Genomic DNA, 26,963 nt, shown 5'->3' with positions numbered 1-26,963 from the left:
TAGTAAAGAAACAGGACTGTTGTACAAAAAAATTTGTATGGTATTTGTGTTGAAAGTAAGTTTTATTTTGTTCGTGAAATTGCTCAACGTTCAACATTATAAATAGCTATTTTGATCTGTTTGTAAGTATTTGGCAGATGGATGACAGATTATATATACAATAAAGAAAAACATTTGTCTAATTCATACTGAGTTTATTATTTGTAACGACTTGAAAATGGTCCAATAAACCGAAACCGGTCGTATCAAATAATAAACCTAGTAGAAATTAGACAGAGGTTATTTTCTTTATTCTATATTCAATATTAATTTCTGAAATATAAATAGGTCATCAATCGAATATGATAGATTACAGATTGAAATTATACTCAGTATAGAAATAATATCGAAACCGAGGTATATGAATGCATCGTCAGAAAAAGCTTCCTTTAAAAGTTTTTTTTTTGATAATATGGTAATATTCGGGAAGATTGTTTTTGGGCCAATGATATATGTCAGAACTATGGTGTTGAAGTTCGAAAACATACTTTTCATGATAATTTTGCTAGGACTCTAGATACATTTTGGAACATACTATGCATCATCTATGCATTTACTAAGTATTTTACCAGTAGCGTTGTTTCCAAATTTACACTGAATCATTTCGAAAGGGAAAGTAAACCAAATTCATTATCGTTTCATTTTGTTTCATTCATTGATTCAAGAATTAATGAATCTTGAATAATTGTATTGATACTGTTTCGTTTTTAGGCTCCAGATATGAGAGAAATTATTTCCGTGAGTCATCAATAACGGGTTTGAGGAATTTAAATATCCATTCTCTTTTTGAGGTAATCAGTTTTTTTTGACAATCCCTGTTCGTTATAAAAAGACCAATTTATTGTCATAAAAATGTCAAACCTGCAACATCATCGTAGGCTTTCAATAATACACGTAACATAAAAATTGTTTATTTATTTCAATCACACTGTAATATAAATAAGAATAAATATTTCATATTATACATATCTAACACTGATAAGGTAAATTACATATGCATATAGTACAAATCACTGGGTTTTCGCACTCATTCATATGAATGAGTTGCTGAGAAACGGAAACCAATATTTGATAGATTAATAACTGAGATTGAAAAAGTGAAACATGTATTTACTCAAAATTGAATATCTGATATTGAATACTGAATCTAACATCAAACATATAAAATGGTGATATGTGTATTTCTTGCCAGTATACATTTTGGAAGATTGCATCAAACTGGTTTCCAGGAATAATTACTTTTACTTCCATTTCTTTGATATAAACATGAGTGAAAAATTATTTACACAAATATGTATATGGTCGGTTTGGCCGAACCCAATATTATATAATATTAATATGTCAGTTCAAATTTTATTTCACGAAATATAGTATGAATGTTATCTGGAACGAATCCAAAATCATTGCTGAATTTTTCGATACGTCCCAAAATAGTGTTGGAATGTTTTTGTTGTCAAAGTTTTTACGGAATCCCACTTCTTATTTGCAAACACTCATCCACTCTTCGGAACTGCATACTTCGCACTTAACTTCGCAACACCAGATGAACTTGCACTTGCAACGTTCAACGATTCTTCTTTTGATGAGATTGTAGCCCCTTCCGCAGCAGAGGTTTGAGCAGCTGTCAGCACTTGTACTGGTAGTTCGGTTACAAAACCTACCGACTGTACCCTGTATGTCTAGTGCTTGATCTTTTTCGCAAAAACTGGGAGATTTTTCGTAGTAGAGGAGATCGTAGGACAAGTCCCGTTTGTGCTTGTTTTTTCTATGGCTCCACGGCTTGTGCTTTGGTTTACCTTTCTTATTTTTTTGGTTGATTCTGGAATGAAAACATATCACTGGATGAGAAACTTTTGAGGTGAGTTGACTGAAATTACCAAGTTATTGAGAAAAGAATCTCAATTTTTCTTGATTTTCTGTGTAACTTTCTACAATATGGAAAATGTATGAATCTAGATGAAAAAAATCAAGAAATATAATTAAAATGTTTTTTCCCAATAAACATCCTAAAAAAAATATAGAAGTGTTTCAGAAATATGAAACTGCCGATACTTGATGAAAATCCATATCAAAACTTATTTATATTTTCAAACTAGGGAAAATCTAAATAAATTATGAAATTCTCAGCAATAATAATCTCCGATGTTGATCTGATCTGAAATCATATATGAAATATTGAGGATGTCATTAAAATACAGTTACAAATAGGTTTATTATACTAATGCAAATTGAAGTTGTTGTTGTTTCATTGGACAACAAAGAATCCACCCTGGGTATATTCATTGATATAGAGGGAGCGTTTGATAAAACAACCTTTTCAACAATTACCCAGCAACTACACTCCATGAATGTTCCCTGGTAGTAAGAGAATGGATAGTTAAGAAGCTCTCTAGTAGAGCAATGAGTATCGATGTAGAAGACATCACATTGAGACGACTGGTCATGAGGGGATGTCCCCAGGGAAGGGTCAGATGACAAAATTATCTGGCAGACCGGCAAATTTGTGAACACATTGTGCGATAGAGCGCAGGATGGGCTCAAATTGATAGAAACATGGTGTAAGAAACACTCACTATCGATCAATCCCAAGAAGACTGATCCTTTTCACCAGGAAAAGAAGTTTATCAGGCTCAAAACCTCCCGAAATTTTCAAAGAAAAAATTAAACTTCTCTAAAGAGGTGAAATACCTTGGTACTATCCTCGACAGGAAGCTAACATGGAATTCTCACCTACAGAGTAGAGCAAAAAGAGCAAATGTGACTTATGAGCAATGTCGAAGGACAGTGGGAGGCGCATGGGGTATTTTATCCAGAGTGGTCACCTGGATCTACACTGCAATAATAAGACCTATGTTAACGTACGTAGCCATTACATGAAAACTGAAAGTTCTACAAGAAACAGCCATCAAAAAATTATATTCAATAAATACAGCGACTGGCTTGCTTAAACATCACAGGAACCATGAGAACAACACCAACTGCGGCAATGGAATTAATTACGGGTCTGACCCCTCTGGACCTGTATGTTAAGGAGGTTGTGTTAATGGCCATGCTACGATTGCGCACGGCTGGTGTGAATCTCGAAGTAGAAATGGGTCAATTGAGGCTGACTCTATGGCGAAAAGCGCTTACTGCGAAACTCCAGCTGCAGGAAACCAGGAAACCAGGAAACCCTACAAAATACAAATAACACAGAACACAGGCTCAGGATATGGAGTATACTCCAGATTACTAAGCCTAAAAATTGAGTGGGGAATGGGAAAAATACTAGCGTGGTCCAAACAGAACTAGCTGGTATCTCAATTGTTACAAAAGAAATAACCAGGAAAGGAATTTCTGGCAAAAACATGACAATCTGCTCTGATAGCAGACAAGCCCTGTTACTCTCGAACAGACAACGTGTTACCACAGAGCTAGTACTAGAGTGCCACCAAGGTTTAGCCACAGCCTTGGTAGATGATAACATTATCCTGAGGTAGGTTAAAGGGTACGATAGGAGTAAAGGTAATCGCATTGCCGACTCTATAGCCAAGAAAGCGGCTGGACTAAGAATTTTAGGACCCTGTGGCACCTACGGCCTGATGACTTCGACAATTGCGGATCTAGCAAAATGTTACACCCATGCCCAATTCCTAAAGAGATGGGATGGAATCAAAAGATGCAACCAGGAAAAATCTACGCCTTGCAGTAGGATTTCTGACTGGCCACTTTCAACTAAGAAAACACCTTCATAATATGGGGCTAATGGGCACACCTCTATGAAGGATGTGTAAACAGGAAGATGAGACTATCAGGTATGTCCTATGCGAGTGCCCGAAGTTATCGTCAATAAGAGAGTGTGTGTTCGGCGAGTCTTGGCCTACAACTGCCGATATAAAGGAGATGTCTCCCAGTGACCTGTCCACCTTCCTGGAAAGGACAAGATGGACGATGACCTAGGAGGAAAACTCCTCTGGAGGATATACAATGGGTCACATGTGGCCTAAGTGCTGTGGGCTTACAGATACAGAATGCAAATTGAAGTTTGATGAAACAATGGCATTCAATTGTTCCTATAGTAAAAATTGAAATTCGTAACTAACATATAGTTCAGTGGAGCAGATATTCATAAGGAAAAAAGAATTGAAAAGCCACATCATTTCGAAAATCAACCCAAGACAATCATTTCAAATTGGAATTTATTTTTTAGACCATTTCATAGAATATGAAGTGTTCAACGATATTACATGAGGCCATTTCTTTTCAGAATACGCTGTAGCAGCCATTTTATCCAAATCCAATATATCGGCACCAGTGACGTCATCTATGTAAATACTATAAAACAATTTAATGAAGTGAGAAACAAAAGATATTGCTCAGTTTTTGAATGGAAATTTAAAAATTGGGAATTTCCACCAGTTTGTCACTACTGTTTTCAAGTGCTATTTTTCATTTTCATCAAAAATCTCAATTGAAAGTAGTATTTTTTTACCTTCAACATTGAAGTGTATCTTTTCTACTACGAAAATGCCAAAAATACTACTCAGTTCATTTTTTTGTGCCAGTGAAAAAGTAGAAGATTCAAAGCTTCCTACTCAATTTCAGTAGTTATTGTAGAAAATAAAAAATGTACTTTTTCCTCCTATTACAGCTGAACTATTTGCTCATCATATTTCAAATTCTCCTGAGACTACAATCTCGCGTCACTTAGGTCAAAATCTAACATTACCTTGTACAGTCAGTACAAACATCATTTTAGTACACCCGTTGGAGAATGTACCAATTACTGAACAGGAAATTCACGCTGCATTGAGTTTAATGAAAAATAAAAACTCAAGTGGATCAGATGATCTGTCAATAATAGTTGTTAAAGAAATAATTGATCTTATTGCAATTCCTTCTACTCATTGAATGAATCAGTAATTCATACAAAGTTACTTTCCAGGAAAGTTTAAGAAAGCCATAGTTATTCCTCTGTTTTAAAAAGGAGATGAAAATGAAATAGATAACTATCGACAAATTTCTTTATGTTGTTCACTCTCAAAACTGTATGAAAAAGTGGTGGCTACTAGAATAGTGAATTACCTAGAGTCAAATAATCTGATATGTAATAATCAACACGGATTTCGAAAACACCGTTCTATAGAAACAGCGACCTACAACTTTCTAAATAAGATATACTCTGAAATTGATATTAACAATTTTGTAATAAGTATATTTTTGGATCTGTCAAAGACACTGTGTCACCAGATTTTCTATATATGAAGTTAGTTAGGCTTGGGTTTTACATAACGTATTATCTTGGTTGAAATCCAGTGTAAGTGGTCGTCGTATGACTGTCAAATATAATAATATCGTGTCCAAGGAGCATGACGTAACATTAGGAGTTCCTCAGGGATCAGTATTGGGACCTTTACTGTTTGTAATATTTGTTAATGATCTCTCGCAATATATTGATATAAAAATGTAAATTCCTAAATATCTATTTGGAAACTGAGCAGTCACCTCTTTTTATATTTTACTACATTGAATTCTTTGACAATATTCTGGAAGGAAATGGTCAATTGTGTAATACCGATAAAATGATAATTTTATTTCCTATCAATTAGTTGAAAAAAATATACAGGATTCTATTTGGAATTCTTCACTTGAGCTCATTTTCTGTTGAACCGAAATAGAGTTACAATTGATTTTCATTATAGATATCAACTTCAGAAAAACTCTATTTTCATTTCAATTTTTGAATTTCTCTCTTCAGAAACAATTGAGCGTCTTCATTCATGAATATTCATCCGATAATACGATGGAGCAGAAAAACGTGTCCGAAGTTCATCATTTTTGGAGTATTTTGTTCGAGGTTGCTGACAAAACACTCAAAAAATGACAAACAGATATATCTTCACACCACACTTAGGATAAACAAAATTGTATCAACTGAAGACAGTTCACTATAACTTTTTATGATTCAAATCGGTACCTACTCACTTATTGAATTTTCTCATAGCCTTCTTTCCTAAGTTTTTCTGATCCACCAAAATGGCTGAACTGAATTTGTCTTTTAGAACTTTCCCAACTGCCCGAAAGTCAGGTACTGCTCTCCAACATGTTTTCAGTTCACAACTTCCAGATATTCCATGACATTTGCATTTGATCTGCATGTTGTTGGACACCGCCTGGTGAGAAAAATCGATTTTGTGAGTTATATTTCATGAGACCACTTTATCTTAAATCAATATTTGTGACTATTCATATAATGTATGCCGAGCAGAAAGTATATAAATATATACTACTGTCGACACATAAATATAACAAATGAAAAAAAATTAATGAAAGTACTAGTTTACACCATAGAAGCAGTGTTCCAGTAGAAAATTTTTTGTTGCAGTTTGAGTTAAAATTAGCTGATGCAGTTAGTGTATAGCGAAACACGTGTTACAGTTTGGTAAACTTTTCAGTGAAAATCTCCTAACGAAGTATCACCTCGAGCTCATACTGTATGAACACGCTTGATAAAATTTTGTATAGCGAAACACGTGTTACAGTTTGGTAAACGGTTCAGTGAAAATCTCATAACGAAGTATCACCTCGTGCTCATACTGTATCAATACGCTCAAGAAAAATATTGTATAGCGAAACACGTGTTACAGTTTGGTAAACGGTTCAGTGAAAATCTCATAATCAAGTATTACTTAGCGCTCATACTGTATGAACACGCTTGAGGAAGCTACTGTATAGCGAAACATATGTTTCGGTTTTGTGAACCGTTCAACTGTCAACACCGATCACACGATCATAGACTAAATTATAAGTTGTAGTTATTTTCCGGTCGTTCAAACAATGTTTTTTCCATCAAGTTTATAATTTTCAAAAACAAAACAGATTCAAAGTTTGTATTCATAAATAATTTCCAAACTTGATTAACTGGCCTAATTTGTATATCCCAAGTTTCGAGGTGAGAAAGAATTAAGACATCTCGGTAACCTGCGCTAGGTGGTGGATGACCGGCGGTCACGGAGATGCCCGCAACCCTAATAATCTGCGTGAAGTCCGGGCCCGAATGCAGAGGAGCCCCGCCTCCACTCGTACCTGACAAAGGACCGCCATTGCACCACTCTTCGTGTTATTATGATTATTAGGACCACACGCGCTGATTCTCTCATTAACCGTTCTCTCCCAGCTCCTCTCATGGCTGACTTTGATTTTATATACGGCCACTTTGGCCACATTCCTCGATTTTGTTCGCGGTTATGATCTGATTCATGGGTGGCGAATGGAGATTATAAAATGGAATACACCTAAATATATATATATATGTATATATATATATATATATATATATATATATATATATATATATATATATATATATATATATATGATGAGCTGTTTTCTCGGGTTTCGCTCCGTGTTCTGTGTATTTTCTCCCCATAAGGATTATTTTCATAACGTGTGAAAATAATCCTTATGGGGAGAAAATACACAGAACACGGAGCGAAACCCGAGAAAACAGCTCATCATACTTTATCCGTGAGAATCTTCGAGTTAACATATATATATATATATATATATATATATATATATATATATATATATATATATATATATATATATATATATATATATATATATTTATATATGGTGAATTAGTGAAAATAACGAAAATTGATTGAGAAATGAGGCTTACAATACGCTCTTATGTCACTTTTAACATCTAGTATTCCAAGAAGCGGAGAGTTTATGTAAAATTGTATAGGCGTTACCCTTCTTCATCTCTACTGCAGGCAACAAGCGATGCAATTGAACCCAGGTTTGTGTTTAATAAACTCTACAAAATTCAAATTAAGCAGAACATAGAGTCAGATGATACAAATGCAATACGAATTTATACAGACAGCTCAAAAACCAAAGAAGGCTCAGGGTGTGGAGTGTACTCCAGATCACTAAGCCTAAGAATTAAGTGGGGAATGGGAAGAAACACCAGCGTGGTCCAAATAGAACTGGCTGGTATCTCAATCGCCACAAAAGAAATAATCAAGAAAGGAATTTCTGGCAAAAACATAACAATCTGCACAGCAGACAAGCCCTATTAGCCTTGAACAGACAACGTATAACCTCAGGGCTAGTACTAGAGTGTCACCAAGATCTAGCCGAAGCCTCGGTACATAATAACATTATCCTGAGGTGGGTGAAAGGCCACGACAGGAGTAAAGGTAATCGCATTGCCGACTTTTTAGCCAAGGAAGCGGCTGGACTAGGAATTTTAGAACCCAGTGGCACCTACGGATGACTCCGACAATTGCGGAACTAGTCAAATGCTCAATCCTTAAAGACATAGGGTGGAATCAAAGGATGTAATCTTGCCAGGATCACCTGAAATCTACGCCTAATAGTGGGATTTCTGACTGGCCACTGTCAACTAAGGAAACACCTCCATAGTATGGGGCTAGTGGACACAACTCTATGCAGGATGTGTCCTGTACGAGTGCCCGGAGTTATCGTCAATAAGAGAGTGTGTGTTCGGCGAGTCTTGGCCTACACCTGCCGATATAAAGGAGATGTCTCCCAGTGACCTGTCCACCTCCGTGGAAAGGACAGGATGGACGATGACCTAGGAGGACAACTCCTCGGGAGGATGTACAATGGGTCATATGTGGCCTAAGTGCTGTGGGCTTATACTCACCCTCCCTACTCTACAGATACAGATACCCTTCTTCATCGAGGTTTACTGAAAATTGAATCATTCCACAGATTTTTGAGGTAGTAATTCTGAAGCCGTAATAACTTCAAAGATAAACAACGCTTCTCAAGGAAGTCAGTTGCTGAGTCAAGTTTCAACATCGACAGCCCACGAGATTCTTCCTCTGTGTTTCATTGCAAGGCAACTAATTGAAAACCAGAACCCAAATACACCGCATTCATGATTCAATATCAGACAGCACTGTTTCGATCCGCCATAGGTCTCATCAGTGGTGCCACCACAAATGCATTGCTGGAATCAACTGTCCTTAAAGGACAAGCAAGAGTTTGTGAGAGGGATGATTTCTCCGCTTTCGAAGACGTCATCCATGAGACAGACATAGAAATTAATCATCGAACATCAAAGATGTTGTCTTGAAGACTTTGACTTTTGTATCAAACCGATTTTTGGTGAAAGTTTTGAAATATTCATATAAGTTTTCAGCTCAACTTTCAACTCCAGCTTTTCTACAAGCCGAGTTGAAGTTAATCGAGTCCCTGGCACTTTGCTGTTTGGGTTGGATATTTCCTGCACTGATGAAAGGCAATATATCGAAACCGGTTAGTGGGTGATCTACTCGAATAATTTCAGCATGGTCCTGCTGCTGGATGAACGAGAAACATCTGCAAGACTGAGATATCTTGCATAAATGTATGTCGGATGTAATTCAATATCCAGCGTGGTATTAGCCGGGTCAGTAGTTATTTTCCGGCAGACACTTACTAGAACCTACGGTGTTGGTAGTTGGGAGAGATGTATATTTCGAGGTTTAAATTTGATATATTCCTTTTATTTTCCATAAAAATCATTCAATCAGAACTACTTACTAACTGAAGTTGTTTCCATTAGACTATGAAAACGAATGGAACGTCGCTTACTTATTGGATTGGTAAACAACTCTGCTTTGAAATATAAACTCCACTGATCAATTTGTAATTTCTTCCTCCTTTCAGTTTTTCAATCCATTGAAATTTTCAAGATAATACACTTTTTTTCCGAACATTATTAAAAGTATACACAATATCCAAGATGGCTGCCAAACTACTGGTTTCATGTACCCTGTCACGAATTTTTGAAACACAATTATTTTAATAATTCTCATTGTTACGCCAATGCGTAGTTTTTGTGTTTGGAAAAATCATACACTTGCATCCTTCAGCACGAATTCTGTATTCAAATGGCGTGTAATAATTTGTTCCAGTCAATGAAGGATGAATAATGTGTTGAAATTAGCATACAAAATTGTGTTAAATGAAGTTTAACAGAATCCAGCAAGAATACTTATTGGAAGTATTTAAAGTAACCATTCAATTAGAAACTTCAGTTCAGTTGAGTTGGTTTCTGTGACTCCATAAAAACGTTATTACATGGTGAAAATTGAGAAATGAAACTTCCTATGTTTTTATATCACTTGCATTTTTAACTAACGTTATTGCAGTTTCATCCTATACGGACATTTACAAACGAATACAATTAATCATATTTTTTCAAGGACAAGCACTACAGAAAAATCCTTAAGGCGCTTTAAGAGCGGTGCCTGTGCGGAAGTAGCGATTCACATTGGATTTGAGTCACTGGAGATTAAATCCATTTGAAAAAACTTTCTCAGGAAGTTTATTCCACATAAAGACAGTTCTCCAAATGAAAGAGTTCTTAAACAGTGAAGTTCGAGGTGTACTGAGTTGAACCTCAAAATGATGAGCAGACAGTCCGTAATGTTCATATAGAACCAAACTGCAGTAATGTTATTTACAAATACAAGTGATGAAGAAGTTATATTTCTCTTTTGTTATTGGTATTTGTTGTTATGGTTGTTATTTTTTGTTATGGTATTTGTTACCTTCCACAATCTGAAAAATATAAAAATTATAATGGACAACTGTATACAAGTGTAGAAGGGCAAACTCTTTAGTTTACCCCGATAAGTTACTGCGTAACAATCAAAGTATTTTTCACAAATAAAAATCTTCTATTTATCAGTAACTTGTCGTATTTAACAATTTTGCCTATCAAAAAAAATTGTCAAGAAATAATACGATGCTTATCTTAACGTTTCAGAGGCCAAAATCTGCCTCCGTCTTCAGGAATGGACAAAAAATTCTAATATATTGGCAGTTATTCGAAAGTTGGCGAAATAGCGATTCATATTGAATTCAAATCGCTACAGATTGAATTCATTTGGAAAAACTTTCTCAGGAAGTTCATTCCACCTAAACGCTTTTCTCCAAATAGAAGATTTCTTGAGCAGTGAAGTTCGAGGGGCACTGAGTTGAACCTCAAATCGATGAGCAGCCACAGTTCGTGGCGTGTGATTGTATGTTCGTTTGGTTTTCAATTTACTCTTTATTTTCTATTGCATTTATCGTTGAATTTATGAACGAATCTGGACAAGAAACAGATTTAATTAGTGATATTTCTTTATTGAACTTTTCAGTAGAATTGCATATCGTTTCAGCTCTTTTGCAAAGGCAATTTATTATACCTTTCTTGACACGATACATCGAATCATTATGCGAGTGTTAGTATAACTATAATATGCGCATCTGACTTTCCTATCATGAATGGCATATGTGCACAATTGTCATACTTTATTTGAGGTGGAATCCAACTCTTATGGTTGTCTGGAACACCCTCCAAACTTTTTCTGGCTGTTTTAGATATGGCTGTTCTAGCACCAACAAGTCCTGCGGCTACAGCTACTCTGAAATATTTCAGATTCAAGAAATCTTTGGTTCCTGCAAACGTTTACTTGTCAAGCAAGAAAAATTCTTAGATATGTGGTACTTTGACGGGACCAACTGACGTCAAAGGGTTAGAGTATACTTTGTTGCATATAAATAAAGACCAGTTTCAGAGTTAGGAATTAGTCTACATCGATAACTAAATACCCCAATTTATGATTTTGGGGAAACAGGCGTCAAAGTAAGTGTTGCAGTTTTTTGTTCAGGAACAGCGCTCATTTTTGATTCACTTCATGCTGGAGATTTCAGTTCTACCACTTTTGAATATGACTAGTTTGCAGAATTTGCAGTAAATTCTTTCACGTCATTTATTTTTCAATTTTCAGAGCAACAAAGGAACAAAAAGTGGCAGAATACAACGACAGGATATGAAAAACAGAAACCAAAACTGACCATGAAGCCTCACAGTAGAACTGTTTTTCCAGGAATGGGGACAGAAAATCACCAGGATATTGAAAATGCAACGTTCATTGTGAAAAAAAGTTAGTTGATTGCAAAACTTTCCTTTTATTGAGCTGTCTTGCACTATTTCAGAGACTGGACGTAAATCAAATTATCTGAAAGAACAACTCGTTACTAACAACTCTCCTGGCTAATACCACGAAGGGCGTTGTACCATATCCAATAGGTGTCAGTGCAGGATTCTTCGCAGAAGCATTTCCTGCTTATGCTGTTGGCGATACAGGTACTGGAATCAATTTTCAATTATTGGAACATATCTGTCATCTCCTCATCTGCTCATGAACAAGGTGCTGACCAACCGCATATCCAAATATTCAATGAAACACAATACACAACAATCAATACACAATGAATGATTCTTCAGAGAAAGACTTTGCCACTTCGAGGTTTGGCTATTTATTCATTTCACAATCTCGTTTTATCTTTGGAAAAATGTTCTTTCTTGTCGAAATGATCACAGTTTCCGAAACCTTTCTTTCCCATCTTAATCTTAATATTACAGTGGAAGACACCGAAAACTATTTTACTTTCTCCACAAGAAAAATTACAGCTCTCTACTACAACCTACCATTCTACCAACTTGGTTGTTGTGTAAATTGACGTTGGACTGCATATCTTCAGCCTTCTCTCTGGAATCCAGAAATAGCTTCGAAAATTTCACTCCATAGTGAATATTGTGGGAACATCCTCCCCATTTCCATTTGGTATCAGACAATGCATTCGACATGGATCTGGGTTTCCTCATCTTGTATGGTTTGGGATCACAGCCGCAATTTGTCAAAAGTCCAGAACTACAACCTTTTGCTACGGCTATAGCGACTCCGGCAGATGTTATAGCATGAGCAAATGCTGTTTCTTTGTAGCCTGGAAATAAGGAAGCATGTCAAAATTTGTTTGACAATAAAACAAACTTTTTTGATAGTGGCGCTCATTAAACGATGAACATCTGATCAGAATAACTAAATGTGAAACATAGGTTATGTTGTTCATTGTTTTGGGGTGTACTGTGTTTTATGAAGTTGTTCAAATGTGGATTTGTGGGAATGTGGACATATTTTTGATGATAATGTTATAGCCTACGTGATAAACTGGTGAATAGATAGAATAAATTTCGCTAACGGTAAGGAGGAGATACCATATAGAATTGTGGAAATAGCAGGACTTTGCTTTTGTTCTGCCTGTCATATATGTATTTCACATCATTGAAGCCTATAAAAAAAAGGCAGAATGGAAATATGGAATTTTTGAAGCTTGTAACGATTTACGTGATGATGTGGAAGATTCTTATTTAATGAATTTTCGTACTCTTGTAACCATCTGCAGAAGCAGTAGTTTCATTTTTATTCGATTGAAGACTGTTCAAAACTCAAGGCATGGAATTTATGGTATATCATCGTTCAGAATATAAACTGAATACATATGAGATATTAATAAAGGAAGCTGTAGGAAACAGTACTTCAACGAATTGGCAAAATCATTAACAAAGAGGTAAAAAAACAGATACTTTTATATACATGATATACAGAACGATGACGTCAGTTTTGGTACACTGTTCTGTTTTCACAAACAATAAATATAAATATATGAAAATGAGAGGTTGAAAACTTTTGCGTTGATTTTAAACTATGCGATTTTTTTCGATAAAATGACGTTAATGATTCATTCATCTCCGTTCGAAAAATTTTCCAACGTTTTCTGATTGTTATTTGTACACAAATTCATTAATCAACCAATGTTTCCATCAGAAATGGAACACCGATATATTAATAAAGTGAATAATCATGTTGTGTTTTCTCTAACGGATGAATTGCGAAGAATCCTCATCTTAGATGTCGTAAGAATGGCAGAGTCATTTTTTTAATACTCCTTCAGGTCTGTGTGAAAATACTACAAGCAACTGTATTTACTCGTATATATGGTGTGTAGCTATGTCTTGTTGTCAAAAGATATCTTTCCAACTGTTTCTATACTCGAATCCTCATAGAGATGGTCCTTTTTTCATGAAATCAAATCAAATTCTTCTTATTTTTCTGTTTGACAATTTTTCAAGTAATTTTATTAGGAATAGTCAAAAAGAGCTAAATTACAAAGTAAAATTACAAACTACTACACCCAAACTAGAAGCACACACGAAAACGCATGAACATGCCACACATACACTTACGTTAAATAATTATTAACGCTGTAATACACATTCAAAACTGAAAAATGTTTTATTTTTGTTTCAAACATCTCTAATGTTTTGCTTTCTTTCACTTCACTTAGAAAAACATTAAATAAACGAGGACCTGCAACATTAGGACCTTTGACAGCAATCCGCTCTCGAACTAGCGGATATATTTTTTTGTCTATTTTTTGTGTTAATTGTATGAGTAGAGCCTATTGACGGTAATCGACTCTAATTTTGTAAAACGTAGACACAAATATCCATGTACAATCAGGTTGAAGTCAGTATTTCTAGGGGCTGAAAAAAAGGTTTGCAGGACTCCATGTAACTTATATCAGTGATATCTCTAATTATGTTTTTCTGAGACGAAAAACTTCACCTGCGTTGGTTGGCCAATCCCAGAAACGGACACAATAGCGCAACCTCAACTCCACTTCAGCATAGTATACATATTTTAGTTGATCGTAGCTTCTATGCTGAAGAATGCAATTTTGGTATAAGTCCATCACAATGTGCTTCAAAATTTAGGTTTTTGTCAATTTCAAAACCCAAAGATTTAGTACTTTTCGACAATGGAAGCAGCTGATTATCCACATCAATATATGGAAAAGTTAGGTTAGGTTAGGTCTGAAGTGAGTGGGTCTATTCGGCCCTCCACCGTAACCCACAAAGGTTTATTGTGGCTCACACCTATTTACACTAGACCAAATAAAACCAGCTTCTTAACGAAGCCGATTGGTTTGTATGGTGAGTGGTCTTTCAGGTTAGATGGTAAGAGTATGGCTCTGCCGAACTCTAAAAAACTCGATTCGGTCCACAGCGGGGCAGGCACAAAGTATATGCTCTGCTGTTTCGTCGTTAATGAGGTAGTCGGATAGACAAGGTGCAAGATTGCCACCTTGATACCCGCGACAACCTTTCCATATGAGTGTTTTTGCACATCAGCTACACCTGACGATGCCTTAGATTCTATCGTGCAGGGCTTTTTCGTCTCTGGTTTTGGTGAAACATCAGTTGAGCGCAAACGTTTGCTAATCTGTTCATGGAGGGTTTGTTACTCAACCTGAGACAGATTCTGCGTACTCCCCTCAAGAATTTGGTGCAAGGCGGTTTCATAAGGTACCCCGCTCTCGAGCAGACGACTCAGTCGTTACCTGACTGCACCACCAAACTTTTTTTTTGGTTCAATTATTGGATCAGGAGTTGGGGAGTTGAGAAACTCTCGCTCCTGATCTAATACAGGAAGGTCAGTAGGAGTCGTAAGCTCGACATCCATCTCCTCTGTAGACTCAGCGTCAGAAAGAATTTTTAAGTTTACACTGTTCATAAAAGTCCCACGAGTAGCTAGGAAAAGAAGGTCAATCACGGCAGAGCGCCGCATTACCGTGACAAGGCGATGCTACGACGAGAGGGCGCCTGGTATCTCGAAGGTTCCGTAGAGACAGCTGATAGGCTCAGTGTCATTCATCATCTCAGCATGAATACACACACCTTAGGATCAAGCCATCTCTGGGATTCCATTCAGTTAGGGAATAACAGAACCACAAGTGATTATGTCATTCCCGTATCCAGCAGGGCTACGTGGCCCGTTTGCTCAAGCCCCACATCCCAAGCCAATGCACTCGCCCAAAACAGCATGCACAGTGGTTCACCCACATCAATATATAGTGGGTCAAGAATTCAATTTGAATATAAAACAAGCGAGTTTCTGGAAAACCATCAGTTCAAAGATCCCATCGTTTGCTCGCATTTTCGTTGCATACTCGTTTGGTCGGAGCCTGTTATAATCATGCCAACGTCATCAGCAAATTTCATGTACTTTCCATCAGTAACAGATTCGTCAACTCCATCTATATATACTCGAAATAGTACAGGTACCAAGACTGATCCTTGTGGTACTCCGAGTGATAGAGATATCGGTTGAGAATTGATTGTTCTCTTGTTACCATTTATTACATTGGTGATGGTTACATATTGGCTTCTGCCAGATATAAATGAATCAATCCACTTATTCCATATTTCCCCAGAACCAAGCTCATGTAACTTTCTTGAGAGTACCTGAGCGTTGATGCAGTTAAATGTCCTGCTGAGATGGCAAAAAATCCCAAAAGGGCATTCGCCAGCGTCTAGGCCATCTTTGAATATACGATTTAGGTTGTTTAGTGTTTTGAAATTATTTCAATTCTCATCATATTATAATATGAGTTGAACCAAGCTCCTTCGCCAAACTATTCCAGTCAATTCTGATCATATTGTTCTAAATATCAACTCCAACTAGACATTGCTCTCTTAAATAACTTCAATGATTTTTGTAAAGAGTTCATTTTGAAGGTAAATAATGTTTTCCTTCATTCGAAAGTTCACCATATATTTGTATAAACATAGAGAAGTAGAAAACAAAAAAAAAATCCTTAACGAAATTAATAACTTCTTTTCATTTTGTTGGAAAAGTTATCAGATGAATGAGGATATCATCACTGTTTTAATGAACCCTGATTCAGAATAAAAAAAGCACTGTTTTCTTCGGTTAAAGTTACCGCATATTCTCCTTTAAAATATTCCATATATTCTGAACGGGTAACATATTTCACTCTCTATGAATAGATGTAAAGTTTCGTATCAAAGCCTACCATTGAAATCTCTCCGCATTCCTACATCACTCTGTATTCGAGTAAACCTGAAATCTTGAAATATATTCATTGTAAAGTATTCATTGAAGAGTCTGAAACATCACCGTATGTTAATGGTCACTGTTATGTAGATCTTTAAATTCAATGGCTGGCGTTTCGAGTACAAAACAAGTCAGGAGATGCTAAAATATTTAAAAGAAACTGACAATTGAGCGCATAGCAGATAGACGATGGCTCGCAAATAACCTAAGCATACACTGCCGATAAATCTAAACTGACTCACGTAAGGCAGCTACAAACAAGGTATGAAGGAGAGATAAAAATTTTGAGGACAAGTACTATATAGGGTATTGGCTACTGCTTATAATGCAGCATTGGAAAATGTTGACGATCGTAAATCTGCGGACGGGAGCCAGAGATGCTTCTTGGTATTAGTCGGGTCGAATTCAAGATGTTGATTGAGTTGAATCATTCCTGATTAGCATGTTTTTGAACAATAAATCGAAAAAAGGATAAGCTCTTTGTGGGTTTACAACTGTCTATAATTTGAAAAATAAACAAAGGTGACTCAGCGCAAGCTGAAAAGTCGACCCCGAAAAGTTGCTGTATAATATATATATATATATATATATATATATATATATATATATATATATATATATATATATATATATATATATATATATATATATATATATATATATATATATATATAAAAAGAGAAATCTTGAAGAATCAACATATATCTGAGTTGAGAGGGCTGCATTCTTAGGAGGGATTAGTTTTTGAAAAAAGAAAGTTTTGGCTTTCTACTTCTCCATTGAAAATTGGGAAAATTTCAAGATAAACAAAAAAGCAACTGATTTCAAAATAAACTTCTCACAAAGATATGGAGATGATGTATATAAGTTAATTTCAGAGACAAATACTGAAAATAACCCCTCTCGAAACAACTTATAAAAAGAGCTCTAGACACCGCTGAGGTTCCTTCAGTTCTTGAACCCCTTGATGGAAAGCGTCTAGACGGGATGAGTCTGAATCCTTGGAAAATTGGAAAACCTCTGATTTGGGACTTTACCTGCGTAGATACAGTTGCAGCTTCACCCCCTACCTCTTCCGAAATTGAAATTTCGGAAATATTTCACTTTGCTAAGTTTCTACTGTTTCTTTTCTGTTGCAATTGAAAACTCTGGTGTTTTTGTTAGATCTCATGCTTCTGAATTGTTAAAAAAACTGGTAGAAGAATGATGAATTCCACCGATGACAACCGAGCTTATTCCTATTTAATTCAAAGAATCAGTATCACCATTCAAACGGGTAATGCCACATCGATATTGGGACTCTTCCGTCTACTCAGAAATCAGATGAAATATTCCTGAACCCACAAATCGAATCAAAATTTCCTATGAACAACGCAAAATGAAGTGAGCAGATTGATCATTTCTCGATTTTTCCAGAGGATGCAGAGGAAAATAAACAAGTTCTGGAATTATCATTCTCTTACAAATTCGAAAAAACTACCATAAATCTAACTAATTCAGTTTCAAGCATTTTAACTTCAAATTCCTCATTCCGTTGGTTCACTGTTGGGGAGAATTATCGCATGCAGTCGTGATTACTCGAAAGAAAAGAGCACTGGCGAACGTATCATCAACAGCTAAAAAACAATTAGATTAGAGATACTTACTTCAGTCAAAACCCTTGGGCTTAATGCGTTGAAAAATATTGGCAACACCTGTTTCATAAACAGTGTAATCCAATGTTTATCAAATACGAGATGGTTACTGGAGTATTTGAAATAGGATGAGTACCTGAAATATATCAATACTAATATTTCTAGTATGGAGGGTGCTTTGATCAAAGCTTTCGCAGAAGTTATCAAGGAATTGTGGTCAGAAGTGAACACAGTCTTCTTAAAAAGACAGATTCAGAGTTTTGCCCCTCGATTTATGGGTCATGCGCACCAAGACGCCCAGGAGTTCCTTCGTTATCTTTTAGAAGGTTCACATGATGACGTTAATAGAATCAATAAGAAACCTAAACCGATGGATCAGATATGATCCAGACAATGTGACTCCTTGTCGTTATAATCTATATGCACTCAAAAATCAGAGTGCGTCTGCCTATAGCGGACATTATACAGTATTCTGCAGACATCCCTATACTGGCACGTGACACGAATACAATGAATCACACGTGTCACGAATTTTACCAAAATCGCTTGTGAGTAGAGATGCATACATCCTTTTTATGAAAAGGAAGAAAGGAGTTCGCACTTTTGAGCATTTTGGAAAGTTATTTTTGTACTGTTAATTTTTTTGTTATAATGAATTATACAACTACTTTCGTATAAACATTGCTACGTCTGCTCAGGGCACATGATTCTGGGACCCAATAGCCGGTCACTGCACCTTTATGGAGAGCTGTCATTACTTAACGATGCTGGTACGTCATCCATTCTGTTCTGCTCTTCTCGAAAAAAAGATGGATTCCGATTTCGTATCAACGATATCAGATGATTGTGAAAAGGCTTCTCATGAAAAACTTTTTTTACAAAAAAAATGTTGTAATAATAAGTATTTCAAACGTGACATGTGACATGCAAATTCCTGCTATCCTATTAAAATATTTACTGTTCTTGTTCACGTTTAGCCAGAGTGCCCCAACAAACTGTTCACAGTTTTCTACTTTTGCTTCCATTTGGTCATTTTCTGGGGCTGAACTTACACTTATAGAGATCCCATCCGAAACAAGCAGGATCTGATTTTGGACTATTCCCAACCATTGAAAATTAGGAATATTTGATTTGCAGATTCCTTGAAGGAGAATGATTTTGTATTTCCATTGGTGATATACTTTTTCTTTCACGGTGATAGATGAAAGAGTAATTGAAATATTTTCTGAATTTTCTCTTCGTTTCGAAGTTTCTCAAATATTTGTGAAATATAAATAATATTTGGATAACAAATATACATATCACTATAGGGATATTGATGTGAACAAGTCACATATTTGCTGGGTATTAGATTAGATTGTCGGGAAGCTGGCTCATGACCTGATTCACTGCGACCTTTTCAGATCTATTGTAATGCTCCTTGATTGTCTGCTTGATCTCTATGATGGAACTCCATAGCCTTGACACTGACCCTTTCATATAGCTGGCAGCCTCTGGTTTCTCCTCCCCACATCTTGCGTGTCTCAGCCTTGCTATAGCTTCGCATTCACAAAGCACATGCACTGCAGTTTCTTCCTCCTCTTGACAGAACCTGCATTGGGTTTCTTTTGTCAAACCCGTGTTGCTCATGTTTCTTGAGTCGGCTAGGCCCCATTAGTAGACCCACCACTATCCTTACAACCGTATGGTTGTGGTTTAGTAAGTCTTCCGTGAATCTGGGCGATGGTTTCTTTATGAGATCTTTCGCCTGCCTAACTCTTGGGAGCTTATTCCACCAATCTATCGATTCGGTTTGCATCCATGAGTTTATGGATGTCTTTATACATGCTTTCTCTATCCCGCAGAAGGGTTCTGAGCCGATCATAGCCTTGGATGCGCCTTCACGGACTAGAAACATCGTCTTCCTCATTGCCCTTGTGACCCTCATGTCTGGGTACCCAAGCTAGAGTGACTTTATTTTGGGTACTTAGCTCCTTGAGTGCGCTCAGACAGCTTCTCATCAGTCTTGAGGAGACTTAAAGAGAGCTGAGCGCCTTAATTGCCGCCTGGCTGTCGAAGAAAATGACAATGGTTTTATATGTGACCTTCTGCCTGTTTACTTCTCCTATACAGTGTTCGATGGCCGCTACTTCTGCCTGGAACATAATTGCGAGGCTGAGTGCAACTTTCGTCTTTGATCTACCTCCACTTCTTCTTGGATCTTTGAGCCATCTGTATACCAAGTTTCTTCTTCTTTTACCGGTGGGCCGTTTTGCCAGTCCTCTCTACTTGGTATGATGATTTTGAAATCTTTTTGAAAGTTGTACTACGGAACTGTGTTTTACACGGGCATTCCTAGTATTAAATCTGCCTTCAATTCATTGTACAGATTCAAGTATTCTGCACCGTGTGACTGACTGATTGGGGTTTGCCCCTGTATTAGCCTGTGTGTCACCAGTTGAGCTTCTCTTTGTATGTAGATGTGCAATGGTGGAAGTCCGAGTAGGACCTCAAGTGCTGCAGTTGAAGTCGTTCTGGTGGCTCCCACGACACTTAGGCATACTTTTTATTTAAGAGCGATGTATGAAGGAATTAATTTTGGTCTGATAATCATTAGAGTATATCATTCATACAGTACATAACTAAGGACTCTATATAGTGGACTGTTCGAAAAATAGAGTAATTTTTGATATTTTTTTCATGTTGGTACACTCGTCTCGAACATATGTTAACAGTTTCAGGTACTTAGCATTCAGTACCTTAGCATTCAGTTTGTTGGAGAGAGGCATAAAAATTACAAGAATTCTGCGAGTCTGGCAATTTTTTGCTATCGAAAAAATTTGTATCAAATTGTGTGTGAACACTTATTTCCATTAGTGCTCAAAAACACTTGAAACATTGATACTGGCATACGGTGATTGGACTCTTTGTCTCAAAAATTTTTACAAGCGGAACAAGCTTTTCACAGAAGGTCATCAAAAATAGATGAAAAAGTTGAGAGACTGAAAAAAATTGTTAGGGAGAATCGTCTAATCACTATTAGAGAAGTTGCTGAGGATGTCGGCATATCGATGGGCTCATGCCATGCGATGTTTTTGAGAATTTTGGGTATGAAGCGTGTGAAAGCAAAGTTCGTTTTGAAATTACTGAATGATGACCAAAAAAACTGTTGCATGAGCATCGCTCAGGAATTATTGAATGACGTATGCCCGAAGAAACTATTGTATAACAAAAGACGTGTTGCGTTTTTGTAAAACTGTTTAGTGAAAATAACATAATAATGTGTTTCTTGAATCCCCAGTTATTGTTGTCGTTATTTGAAATGGATGAAAATGTGAGGGTCCATTTGGAATGAAAGTTGATTATCTTGGCATTGTCCTTGACAAAAACTCACCGGGAAAGCTCACTTGGAAAAAATTTTACACAAAGCCAGACTGTCTCTATGGACATGTCGAAGGATTTGGGGTGAAACTTGGGGTTCAGGTCACAAAAAAATCCATTGGATTTATGTGATGATTGTCAGACCAATGATCACTTATGGTGCAATTTCCTGGTGGCCGAAAGCTTTACAGAAAACGGCCCAGGCGAAGCTCTCTGGCTCACAGAGACAAACTTGTCTGGCCATCAGTGGTGCCATCAGTAACACACCGTCAGCGGCTATGAAGATCTTTCTAGATCTACCTCGTCTCCACATTTTTCTGGAGAGAAATGCTATTGAATTGTGTGCGCAGAGATTGGAAGAATTCAACCTCATACACAAGTCAATAGGAATATTCTTGAACAGTCAAGCGGTGTTAGAGACTCTTGGTGCACCGAGCAACGTCTAAATCGGTAGCAAATTGCTAAAACCGGCTCTTCCCGTCTTCTAGGCCATTACTGGCCTGGAGCCAAAGGCTGCAAGCAGCTTCATCGGATCGAAACCTGTTAATTGCATCGCTTTAGGCTTTGCCAAACAAAGGTTGAACACCTGGATGGCAAGAAGATTTATGGACTCCTGGCAGAATCTTCCAGGATTGTCTCACTCCAAGGCGTTTATTCACCCTTCGGAGCTTGATACCAAATAGTTGTTTGACTACAGTAGGGATGAACTACGATGTGTAACAGGCCTTCTTACAGGTCAGTGTGATTTGAATCATCATATGCAGAGACTTGGGCTGTCAGAAGACAGTGTGTGTCGCCTCTGTTCGAAAAATTATAACAGCAGAACACATACTTTGTGCCTGCCTCGCTGGGGACCGAATCAGGCAGAGCCGTACCTACTCTTACCATCTGACCTGAAGGACCACTCATCATACAAATTAATCGGCTGCGTTAAGAAGCTGGCTTCATTTGGTCGAATGTGAATAGGCGTGAGTCACAAAAAATCCTTGCGGGTTGCGGTTTACTTACCGTAACCTAACCTAATGTGAAACCTAATTGAAAATGGTTGCCTGCATGGTCATATTCACTCACAAAATGTTATAATAAATTATTGAGGTCCTTTATACAATATACTATGTATTGTTTAAGGGAAAAACGCCTGAATCAGCGCCAGTAGAATTAATTTTGAAATCATTTGCTGAAATGGAATGAACCAGAAACTATCGAAGGATAACGAATCAATTGTTTGTTACTGTCATTGAGGAAAGTGAATATAACAAGTGAATTATATGAATTGTGAATATTTTTTTCAAGGACAAAACACAAGCACCACGGGAAAATCCTTAAGGAACTCTCAGAGCGGTGCCTGCGCGAATGTAGCGATTCACACTGGATTTGAATCGCTGAAGATTGAATCCATTTGGAAAAACGTTATCAGGAAGTTTATTCCACATAAACGCCGTTCTCCAAATGGAAGAGTTCTTAAACGGTGTAGTTCGAGGTGTACTGAGTTGAACCTCAAAACAATGAGCAGCCACAGTCCGTCGCGTATTTCTGACATGTACCGCTCTTGGTGGAATCAAATGTACTAAGTCACTTGAACACTTTCCGTGAAAGTATCTATAGAAGAGAGACAAATCTCGAACCCTTCTTCGATGTTCCAGGCTATTAAGGTTGCACGTGATGTTCACGTCTCCAATCAGGCGGATAGCTCTTTTTTGGATGGAATCCAGCAACTTCAGGGTATGTTTGGGAGTAGAGCTTCATACATGAGAACAATTCTCAAAATAAGGTCTGGTCTGAGTTTTATTAAGCATCAAAAGTTGCAGTGTTCCAAGCTTTTGAGAAGCAACCTTTGCATATCCATAGACATGATTGTGCAAAGACATATTGGTGTCTATTTCAACCCTCAACAAACTTATCGAAGCAGAAACCGGAATTGTCTGACCTGTCATTATTATATACGGTTCGGAGACTTTTATCTTCTGGTTACTTTCACCCCAATTCGAAATAATTTCTAGATCATCATTGAGATGCAACCTCCTGCTGCCGATAAAAATGTGCCTCCTTAGCCGATGTCCTGGAATCCAAATGGAATGACGAAGCAATTGTGCTGTCGTCAGCAGAACAATATATTGGATTCTTGGTTATTTCCAATAAGTCGTTAATGAAAGGAGGGTTAGAGACAATATAGATCCTTGGAGAACACCAACGAGAGATAACCATCGACGGCCTCTTGCAGGGAGCGTTCTTTAAGGAAGCTGAAGAGCCATACACAAAACATGTCTGAATATCTAAATTTTTTGAAGAGAACATTTCTTATTTCATAATTTTTGAAACTTTTTCTTTGTGACAAGAAAACTATTCAAATAATGCATACTGAAATCTAAATCAGTAGGTACTGGAATCTGAAATACCTATTTTTCTATTCGAAAAATTGACAAAGAGGTTAGAGCTCTATTATTTCAACCCTCTAACGAATAAAAACCTACACATCCCTCATCATTCGTCAGCATTGTTGAGAAAATAATTTTTCTTCCTAGTTGTATTTTTTCACAACACTATTTTATTGAAGATCTCAAATTCACATTTTAAAAGAAATTGACGGTAAAAATTCAATATGTGATCAGAATAATTACTCAAATTTTTATTTTGAACCATGTTGCTGGTTGTTTACTTTTAATAATTTGTTAGGTCGCACAATCTATATTTTTTTGTCCAGTTACTCTATTTTCTTATAATGCATATTGGGTTAAGAGTAGCTGTAACTAAACTCCGTTTCTTATGTCAAATTAAATACTGAATGAAGTCGATTATTATTATTAACATATTATTAGATGATATATTTGATTTGAACAAAAACTGAAAAAACTAGAAAAAGTAGAAATTATTTGTGGAAGTTTTTCATTGAGAGCTTGACATTTTTCAGACCATCCATCATACTGTCAGAAAATTCACTATCGATATGGTCTTATTTATTTTCCGGATTGTTGATCATGAAAAATCTTGGGTATTTTCACTTTCCACAATCAGAAAATATGAAAATTTCAATGGAGAACTTTATACTATACAAGTGTAGAAAGGGCAAACTTTCCAGTTTACCCCGATGAGTTACTGCGTAAAATCAAAGTATTTTTCAAAAAAAAGTCCTATTCATCAGTAACTTGTCGTATTCAACAATTTTGCCTATCAAAAAAATTGTTAAGAAATAGTACAATACTTATCTTAACGTTTCGGAGTCCAAAATATGCCTCCGTCTTCAGAAATGGACAAAAATTTCAAAGATATTTGCATTCCTTTGCTGATTGCTTGTTTGTTTCTCAACTTCTTTGACAGATATCAACGGAGTTTTGAAATGTGAATTATGTCAATGTTGTTGAGGAAACTGAATTAGAAGAGTCAATTCAAAAATATTGTTTGTGCAATAACATTGTTCAAAGAGAACGTTTTCTAGTTTCATAATATTCAATATGTTTGAAATGTGATTCGGATTCTTAAATCACTAGGTGATATATTTGAAAGTGATAAAAATTTGAAAACTGAAAAGCTCTGAGTAGAAGTGATTTTTCAAAGTTTTTAATTGAGAGTTCGATGTTTTCTATGGGGATACAGAATTTGAAGAGTGAAATATATGAATAGTTAATATCATCTGAGCATTAACGTTTTTCAAAGAGGAAATTGTTCGATTTCAAATTTTCAAAATATTCTTTTTGAGACATGAGAAAATATGTTGAATCGAGCAGATAATTAGATGACATATTCGATAGTCATGAAAACCAAAAAACTAGTAGATTTTCGTCATGAGCTTAACATTTTCTATTTATCCATTATGCTGGAGAAGATTTTTCATTGATAGGTGTATAAATATTATCCAAATTTTTGGGAAACATTGAACTGTATTCTACCAATTTAACCGGTAATTTGGTGATTCTCACCACTTTCGTATTTCCTCTTAAGGTGTCTCCTCGCTTTTCGCTTCCATTTCAACGCCGACAGCCAACGCGATACTTCTAAAACTCCAAATACGACTCCCGAATCCCTTGGTACGAATCCAATACCATAAGTGAAACAAAGTACCTCCTTAATGGCGTTTGGTAGTCTTGTAGGGACGAAAAAAGCGAGGTAAAAAGCCAACAAAACAATAACCATCGTAAAAGAACATTGTCCTTAAATCACGACTGAAGATAATTCGCAATTCGTAGGCAGATAGTTAAGGCCCGTTCGCGGTGCTTCTGGCCACTGTTTTTTGCAGCAATCCGGCTGTACTCGTGACGAGTTAGTAAATAGGATCTAAATTACAAACCTACATTTCGAATATTACTTTGTTACCTTATATGCGTACCTTTTAAAGCGAACGATATCATTTGAATCGGTTACTTAGGCGACTGACGACTCTAATGCGTCTAATGTGGAGAACTGTCTGCTTGACCACCGGCACTGATTATCCAATATCTCCCGGAATGGAAATATCGACAGGAGGTTGCTTATTCGCAACTATTTTTCTCGTTTATAGGGCGGCCACCGCAGTGAACACAAGAAAATGTAATAAGACTTCGTTAAGTTATTCTGACAACGAATACCTCAACCGTGTTGACTAATTTGAAGATACTGATGTTTTTTATTATTGGCTCGTTTGGTGAATATCGTTGGAGACTAGTTCAATTATGAAGCGGATCTAAACTGGCGACTCTTGGAAGCAGAATGTGAAGGTGTATTTTCCTTTGTGAATTGTAACTTTAATGTTGGCTAATATTGAATGAATTTTGTTGAAATTAGATTGGATTGTAGGACGCTCTGTCAACATTTCACTTGACACTCATTATCCTCTACAGAAGGTTGCCTATTGTTTGAAAGGCGGTCATCGCAGAGATTGAATAACTCAATTATAAAGACTATTTTGAAGACACCAGTGTTTTTTATTATTGGGTCTTCTGGTGAATATCGCGACTGGTTCAATTATGAAGCGGATCCTTACTGGCGATTCTTGGAAGCATAATGTGAAATAACATAGTGGATTAGTATTCCTGAATTTCAACTTGGATGTTGGCTAATATTGAATGGGTTAATTGAAATTATATTGAACTGAAGGAGACTTCCTAACATTTCATCTGACACTGATTACCCATTATCGTACGGAGTAGAAATAATGACACGAAGTAGCTTATTTGCGACTATTACCTTTGATCGAAATAAT

At 36.5% G+C, this 26,963-nt stretch overlaps 1 protein-coding gene across 1 annotated transcript in view; it reads right to left on the bottom strand.

Moving 5' to 3' along the window:
* Positions 1 to 973: 973 nt before the first annotated feature.
* Positions 974 to 26,963, bottom strand: part of Wnt10 (Wnt oncogene analog 10) — a 90,891-nt gene continuing 64,901 nt past the window's right edge. Inside the window, exons 3-5 of the mRNA XM_074169526.1 lie at positions 12,527 to 12,822; positions 6,004 to 6,191; positions 974 to 1,858 (exon numbers count right to left, since the gene is read on the bottom strand). Of these exons, the coding sequence (XP_074025627.1) occupies positions 1,519 to 1,858; positions 6,004 to 6,191; positions 12,527 to 12,822 (824 nt within the window). The 3' untranslated portion in view covers positions 974 to 1,518. The remainder of the gene's footprint in view (positions 1,859 to 6,003; positions 6,192 to 12,526; positions 12,823 to 26,963) is intronic.

This window comes from Leptinotarsa decemlineata, unplaced genomic scaffold (assembly GCF_025532065.1).
Source record: "Leptinotarsa decemlineata unplaced genomic scaffold, Ldec_3_MD MMD2_P_RNA_scaffold_5, whole genome shotgun sequence".
Taxonomy (NCBI): Eukaryota; Metazoa; Arthropoda; class Insecta; order Coleoptera; family Chrysomelidae; genus Leptinotarsa; species Leptinotarsa decemlineata.
The sequence above is the reverse complement of the archived record's forward strand: the minus strand, read 5'-3'. Positions and strand labels throughout refer to the sequence as shown.